The sequence below is a fragment of the Mycteria americana genome, chromosome 3 (genome assembly GCF_035582795.1).
Source record: "Mycteria americana isolate JAX WOST 10 ecotype Jacksonville Zoo and Gardens chromosome 3, USCA_MyAme_1.0, whole genome shotgun sequence".
NCBI classification, from domain to species: Eukaryota; Metazoa; Chordata; class Aves; order Ciconiiformes; family Ciconiidae; genus Mycteria; species Mycteria americana.
The window spans coordinates 130788166-130796509 of record NC_134367.1 but is presented as its reverse complement, the minus strand read 5'-3'; the positions used below and the strand labels follow the sequence as shown (position 1 = coordinate 130796509).

Here is an 8344-nt window from a genome sequence, read left to right as displayed (position 1 = left end):
GGGGCCAGCGCGGACACCGGGTAGGCGGCGCACCGGACTCCCCTGCCAGGGGCCGGCTGTCATCTTGACGCCGCGGCAGCGGCCGCTGGGCAGGGCGCTGCCCGACGGAAGAGGCGGCGGTGGCGGTGCTGCCCGCCCCTCCGCCCGGCCCCGGCCGAGCAGGAGGGCGATGGCGGCGGCGGAGCTGCGGGAGGCGCTGGCGCAGCGGCTGCGGGACTTGGGCATCGCCACGGTCACCACCGAGCACCCCCAGGTAGGGGCCGCCGCCACCTCTCCCCGCGGGCCTTGGCGCCGCCCCAGCCCCTGCCGAAGGGGCTGCGGCGGCAGCGTCCAGCCGCGCTGCCTCTTGGCATCCTCCGGACCTTTTTTAAATCCGGAAATGCGTACAGACGAGCCGGACGGAACGGGCTACACGGCCGTTTTAGGCCCTGTACGTAATTTCTTTTTAGCACAATCAAGTACCGATATGTAAAGCGTTAGACTTCGCATTTCTGGCTAAACGGACCTACAAGTGCGGGCCTGGCAGGCAACTTTTGGCGGTTTTGGGGCTGAGCACAGACTTTGAGTCGTTCCCCCTCCACGTTTCTGTCCCCCAAGCCCCCCTTTTCCCCTCCAGTTGCCCTGCAGTTTCAGGAGCTACGGCCCATCCACTTCTTCACCATGAAGTCGACAGCATCCACGATGCTTTCCAAACTTCTCACTCCCAGTTAAAAGTTCACAAACCACAGCATTCCAAGGTGTCTGTGGTGGAGCCACAAAAAGGAGTGGTGTGGGGGCTGCTTTTTTGCATTTTAAAAGTGTGATAGTCTTGCTGTATACACGAGACAGAAATGATTCAGAAAGCATGGAGGAGCAGTATGTCACATTTTATTTGTGTTCTTTTCAGATTTCTTCATAAAAGGGTACAGGTTTTAGGCTGAGTATAACATTCGGTATTTTCTAAGTATTTAACAAAAGATACACCTGCCAGTATGCAACTAAAAGTCTAATGGGATATAGAGTCTCACGCTACACTGATGCTGTTTTCCAGGTGTTCACTGTTGAAGAAATGATGCCCCATGTCCAACACATGAAAGGAGGTCACAGTAAAAACCTTTTTCTTAAAGACAAAAAGAAGAAAGGGTTCTGGCTGGTGACTGTTCTGCACAACAGGCAAATCAATTTAAATGATCTTGCTAAAAAACTGGGTGTTGGAAGCGGAAACCTACGATTTGCTGATGAAAATGCCATGCTGGAAAAGCTGAAAGTGGGCCAGGGCTGTGCGACACCGCTAGCCCTCTTCTGTGACTCGGGAGACGTGAGGTTTGTGCTGGATGCTGGCTTTCTGGAAGGTGGCCACGAAAAGGTATACTTTCATCCAATGACAAATTCTGCAACCATGGGCCTAAGCCCTGACGACTTTTTGAAGTTTGTGAGATCAACGGGCCACGATCCCATCGTCATACATTTTGATGAAGATGTTAAGTAGATGAAGTTCACATTTCTCTTACTAGGCATAGATTTTGTAGAGCAAAACTGATGAAAGTGTCATTACAAATAAAATTGGAAAGAACAGGCTTACTCCTCCTTTATTTTTTCAATGGTGTAAGTTTATATTGTATAGTCTGGTGAGAAAAAATACTGTCTTCGGGTTATTAAAAAAGTTTAACAGAATATTCTTAAAAAGACATGTTTGCAATCTACTACTAACCAGGAAGTAAAGGTGCTATTTAAATAATGTTATACTGTTTATTAATAAAATGGATAAAACTGGAAATTTCTGTGTGTGGTACTGGCCTTGAAGGTTCAAACTTAAAACATCATCACTAGGAAATAAACTAATGTAGAAGTTCTAAAATGCTTGTTAATACCCACAGGACAGAGATGTCTCAATTGTGTACCTGTACCCATTTATCCCCTACTACACGTTGCTTTCTTTTTATTATTTTTACCTAGGAAGAAACCAACTTCGCTACACTACAGAAAACGCATGTGATTGTCTACGTTTTTAGTTGCATTTTCACTTTCACAGTATCCTCCCCTTGGGAAATAATTATTAAGTCTTCTGGTAACTGCCCCAGGAAGACAGGTGCGTGCCTCACCCACTTCTAGAGCCTCTCCAAAACTGGCGGAACACGGGGAGCCATCTGACAGCAGGTGGGGCGGGCTGTGAACCCCAGTACCAGCCTCTCTCCTGGCAGCGGAGCTCCAAGGAATAATGCCACTGCGGGTTCCCGACCAGGCGTAGTATGTCCTGGTGAGTCCTGGGAGGGAAGTTAATACAACCCGCAACTGAATCTCTACAGATTCACAGACCCATGGAGGACAGGTGTCATCTCTGCTCCACTGTACCTTAACCAGCACCATAGGAATGTAAAGAATGGTACAACAAGAAGCTGTATTTGAGCTTCTCCCTGCAGAAGGGGACTGCATGTACAAACATCCACGTGTTCAAGAGGCTGAGGGGAGGCTGATTTGGCTTTCAATAGATGATATATATTTAGTATAGAAAAGTATCTACTATCACAAGAACAAGACCAGTACATTCTCAACATTAAATTTCTAATCTAATTCCTTCTCCTCCTCTCTCCTGCCTAAATGAATAAAACCCCCTTCAAACAGATTTTTGTGTTGAAGAGAGAAGCAGCAGAAACTCCATGAAGTCCAGTAAACATACTGTGGCAACAAGAACCCACACAAAACCCAAAGACAGCAGACCAGTGAAAGTGAGGGACAAAATCTGAAGACAGCCAAAAGGGCTTTTGAACACAGCCTAATGAAAATGTCACGTACAACCTACGCCCAAAGGCACGCAATAGTGTCAACACAAGTTGAGACAGAATGGATATAATACAGAAGCATGAAGAAAACACACATAAAAGGACTTGTGATCTTGGATGACTATTTACTACTGCATCACGCTAAAGGATGCAATACTAACGGTGAGAAAGGGAAACACAAGGCAAAAATCAGCCAATTTGACTCTGTTTTCTTCTAGATGGCCAAGACAGTTCTATGAGCTGAGAACATCATAAACATTGATGTGTTGGGTTGGGGTTTGTTCCCTCCCCCCCGTAAGAAAGTGAAATCTTTAATTCTACAGAATGAACAACTACCATTAACTGAGTAAGCAAAAGCTTCTTCTAGGGCAAGGCAAGTTACTTCACAAACATCCTTACCATGGTTTCCTTCATTTCTGAAGGCTTTGGCACCTGTTCTCAGAGATGTGAACTTAACAACAGAGTACTTCAGGATACAGCAGTTTAAATTCCCCTCTCCATCTTGGAAAGACACAAACCAACCCCATCTATCATGGCAGTCGTCTCACATGGGAAAGAAGTGACCTAAAAATGCCGAAGCTATAAGAAGGGTCACTACAAAGATGTCCAGATGTGATTTTATAGTTGTTGTTAAATAAAAGACTGAAAGGAACATCTGGTATTTGGGAATGTTGGGTTGATTAATGAACTCTGGGTTGACAAATGCGTTACTGAATTAGCTAGATATTAAGATACAGTCTTACGTGTCTCTAAAATAAAATTTATCTTGCTCTCTGCCTGCCACTCACTCTCCCTTCCCCTTAAGGTTTCTTCTTTGTGGTACCCTAAAATCCTCTATCACTTAAAAAAAAAAATTAAATTTTACTTGACAAGGTTTTTAAATCCAGAAAGCATTAAATGTGAAAAATTGTTTTAAAAGACACGTGCACAATAGCAGTTTACTATGCTTCATGAATCTTAAAGTCTGTACTACCTAAAATTTAACTACCGTTGTCCTCGGAAGAGATTCTGAGACTTGTCTAAGCAAAAATAACAACCAAGCAAAATCAAAGCTTCAGATACTACATTTGGCAAATCTATAATGATTTCTTTTTGTATTTACTTATGAAATTAGTGTCTTTTTTTTTAAATAATATCAAAATAGTGTCTAGTTAAAAGCTACACAAGTCTACACAAATAAACAACACAAAACAAACTACACACTGTCCAGAAAAATTCTGCTACGGTTTTATCGGTTTCCTTCCAGAAGAAATACTCACTGGACACATCACCAACTGACCAGAACGCCATTACTAACACCAGTATCCTTCCAGTAACATCAGTTTCCAGAAAAAGTGTGTATAAATGTACACACAAAATAAGAATAAAAATTATTTGGTTTGGCATTTTAATAACATCATTAATAAATGTATACAATGGCAAACATTAAAAAAATCAATATGTAAAGGAAATTACAGTTTTAAATAAGAGCTTTTTAAGTTTTGTTTCACACCTAGGTACATTCCTTTAAGGCAGTTTTATTAATATCAAAGCATTATTTACATATACATTATCATCTAACTCTAAAAATCATACATGAGCTCCTTTGTTGAGGCTGCATCATGTCTTGGAAAAAGTTTAGAAATAATACGTGTTGGGAATGTTACTAAATCCTCAGCAGACTATCAGAAAAGTAAATAAAAATTAGACATTGTATAGTACTACAACCTCTTTTGTCATCTTGAACCAGCAGTGACAGATTTGGCAACTCTTGTAAAAAGCTGTGTGTGTACTCTTGTTGTCCGCTGTCCAACAGCTGCCGTGTTCTTCCCCTGGGAGTTTGTGTTTCAGAAAATGGGAAGCAGCTCCCAAATTAAATTTACATTTTTATTTTATTTTAAGGGCACAGCCTGGAAAGATTAAGACTAAGAAAGGAAAAAGAAAGTAATTAAAAAAAAAAAAATCATCAGAGCACAGATAGTCTCCTGACTGCTCTTCTGCTCCGAAACGTCTTTGCAAAAGAAGGTGCTGGCAGAAGTAGATTCTGAGCTCTCAAATGCAAATGTATCCCTGGTGCTGCTTTTGGCTAATTTAGCAAATACAACCCAAAATCCCACTCTGGCCTCTGTCCTGGTACAGACGAAGTGGGTCAAAACCTGCTTACAACTTGGTCGAAACCTGGCATGGAGGGGCACTTAGCCAGGACTCTGGCACACGAAGCTGACCTGCACTAGGCTCTGACCTGGCAGGATGAATTCTGCCCCCAAACTCCTGCCCATTCTCTCATACAAGGGAACTTTGCTTAGGTTTTTGGATGAGGGGGGTTCATTTCTGACACACATTACCAGTTAAATGGTAATTGTAAAGTGACCACACCCTGGCTGTGATTGCACAGATGCTTTAAGAAGGTGTAATAATATGCAAAAAGCAAGTGTAGAAGTTGTGATGGTTCATCTTGGACAACTTAAGGAATACAGAAAAGAATGGAGCTAGTAAATGAAACGTCAGGAGATGCCCATGTGACGAAAACGACACAGCCACATGTGGTGAGGGCAGGTTACGTGTGCCCAGCAATGCTCCTGCAGAGAAGCGTGTGCCATGCAGTCAGGGCAATATGCCACCCTTGCCTAATTCCCAGGGTCTCGGAGAATCTACCTAAACACACGCAACTGCTCGGATTCTGTGAACACAAACAGCATTTGGCACTACAGTTTAAATCTGTTAATTCAAGACAAGCATGTTCTTCTAAAAATAGCGACACTACTAAATGGTTAGGGTTTAATAGTTTGAAATGCATCAGTCCTCTGTTGTCAGAGAGCGCTAGGAGAATCCAGTCACAATCAGACCCTGAAATGAGCTTGAAAATATCATAATTTAGAATCAGAGATATTTTCCTAATATTTATGGTATTTCAATTCTCTTTTATAACAGCTATGCCTTTAGTAAGGGCTACCAGCATTCCAGATTTTGCCTCTTTGCCTCTGAAATTCTGTAGAGGCAACTCTTCCTTCAGTCTCTATGGCTCTGCCTATATTGCAGTACAGGAATGGCACGGAACCCACGCTCGACACCAAATTCTTATTGCTTAGAGTACTCTTCTCCTAGAGCACGTCAGGGCTCTGTCTCACTTGGTATTGGGGGAGAAACTCAGCTGTGCCCTGAGCTTTGAGTGCGTACAGGCACACACAAATTACCCATATACAGGTATAGGAGCCCTGACACACTGCACCTCTTCTAGCCACTGCCATCCATCCCACCCGCCCCTCAGGTGACATCGCATAGCTGTCATTGCACGGCTTGGAATGCCCCAAGTCCTTCGCAAAACCGTCACAGTATCAGTTACAACATGGGAAATTATTCCAAATGCAACTGAGCTCAGGCTGCCTACAAAACCATCGTGGAGCTGGGTATCAGGAGTGCTCTGGGCTTCAGACCGCTCCTGGGATTGCTGATCTGTGTTGATATCCTGCAAAAATCACCATGCTTCCACTGAAATCAGTGAAAATCTTGACACTGAGAATAAAGGACCATAAATGGATGCTAGTGTGAGTTGGTAATCAAAAGAAACGAATGATTTTAATGAAGTACCAGAAACGTCTTCAAAGGAAGAATGGAAATTCTATATTGTGGAGAGCTGCAAAATTGGTCCTGTATTCACTTAAGGGGAAAAAAGAAAGTTTAAATCCTCTGTGAAAACAATCCCAGGCTGAACCAAGTATTTATATGGTAAACCCAAGATATTCTGTTTAGATCTAGATCTTTTAGCACATTTTACCATAAAAAGTATTTCAGAAGGAAGTTGCTTTAAGGAAAAAAACTAAGAAAATTTCCCTTTCTAAAGCTTATTGAACTTTCTTCTCCCCCTCCCCTCCCCCCTTTTTGACAAAATTTCAGTAAAATAAAAAAAATGACTTGCCAGTATTATGCTTTTGAATCTGTTGAACTGCATTCTCTCTCCAGTGAAAAGTGATTCTGTTCCAACTGTCCCTGACAGCTTGAGACTTGAATAAATGATAAAACCTGTAAGCCTCAAGAAACAAGCTGTTAATAAGCAGAAGTTGTAGTGGCTCTGCCACACAGCCTAAGCAGCAGCGCGATCAATTTACAGGTAGTCTGCAACCCTAGCCCTGCAAGTATGTCATGCTTACCTTTACTTAGGTGAATGGAGATAGCTGTAGGTGAAAGTTATGTACGTGCCTGTTGGAAGACAGGACACTAGGAGGTTACACAGTTAACCCTTTAGGACAGGAATATGAATGTGCTTACTGGTTTGTAATCAAATAGAATTGTAACAACTCATTTTGCATCTGCTTATAAATTCAGGTATGCTTCCTTTGAGCTCTCTGCAAATGCTTTCAAGACAACAAATGTATGCAACCACTGAATGTACCAGTAACATTTGTTGACTTTAATATAAATCAGTAACAAACAAAATGTATCTTACTAATAAAAGATAACCTTAAGGGGAACTGATTGTAAAATGCATATGATATTATTTACATTTCTTTTTGCCATTGAGGAACCTCCTAAGCCACAATCAGCTCATGTCAAAAGACAAACAGTAAAAAAACCCCAGTCAATACACAAACATCATAAGACAGTCTTATCCTGGAAATGCCATTTGTTGAAAACAGCCTTACATTAAAATAAAAGTTATAGAAAAATCATACCTGACAATTTCCTGTCAGAAACATCTGAACATATATATGCAGAATAACTTGGGAAGGTGAAAAACACAAATGACAAACAATTTCTATATAATACGGTTATCCCATGACTCCCACTTTTGTTAGTTATCGAACTTTTTCATGTATGTAAACAAATTTTTCTCTTGCAGTATGCAACAAAAATCAGCATAAACTTTTTTTAGAGCAATTTCATGCAGATTATGCTAACCAAATAAGGCAGTGAAGTGCCAGTAAGCTGTGAGGTTTTTGTATCTGTATATACAGTCAATTTCAACAAAATACTACAGCGTTTATTTTAGATTTACAGAAGTAAATATAAACTGCTAGTTATGGGTTTTTTTTGGCTAATTATTAGCAGAAGCTTAAGCAAATCAGTGGCTAATTTCATAAACAGAAGATGAAAGTATTTTTTTTTTCCTGGAGTAATTCTTGAGACCTTAAAATTCTTGGTCCTTAGGGAGATGAGAACTGTCCTTTATTCAGTAGATCTTAACAGTGCAATGTGCAATAATTCCTAAGACCATCTACAAATTTTCGGCAGTAGACTCCAGTAGAGCTCCTTGATTCAAGGAAGGAGGGAAGGTAGGTAGGTTTTTATTTCTTGCCTGCTCTAGTCACGAAGAATGTAAAAAATTCCCTTAATTTTTATTAATGATTCCTACAGTCGCTGTCTTGTTACTTCAGATATAAAGGCTTCACACTGAGATACTGAAGGACACTTTTCTCTCTGTGTTCAGTTGAAAGGCAGAAAGAGAAAAGAACATAAGAAAAGCTTAAAGTGTAGAAGTATAAAATACAGAGTTAAGTCACTAACAGAACTAACAGCACTAATAGCATGCATCAAAGATGTTTTAATGAAGTCAAGAGAAGGACAGAATGCCAAAGACAAGCTTTATAAAAAGGCAGTTTCCCTGTAGT

General features: G+C 41.2%; 2 protein-coding genes across 7 annotated transcripts in view; one reads left to right on the top strand and one right to left on the bottom strand.

Annotated features, from left to right (window-relative positions):
• The first annotated feature begins 35 nt into the window (after window positions 1–35).
• Window positions 36–1557, top strand: LOC142407463 (prolyl-tRNA synthetase associated domain-containing protein 1-like). The gene is made up of 2 exons (XM_075497022.1): window positions 36–253; window positions 1031–1557. Exons 1-2 carry the CDS (start codon window positions 170–172, stop codon window positions 1466–1468), a joined length of 522 nt encoding a protein of 173 aa, XP_075353137.1. The 5' UTR covers window positions 36–169; the 3' UTR covers window positions 1469–1557.
• Window positions 849–8344, bottom strand: part of CCDC88A (coiled-coil domain containing 88A) — an 86051-nt gene continuing 78555 nt past the window's right edge. For all 6 annotated transcript variants that reach the window (XM_075497005.1, XM_075497009.1, XM_075497003.1 and 3 more), the window contains one exon: window positions 849–8153. The gene's annotated coding sequence lies outside the window, so the exon portion shown is untranslated. The remainder of the gene's footprint in view (window positions 8154–8344) is intronic.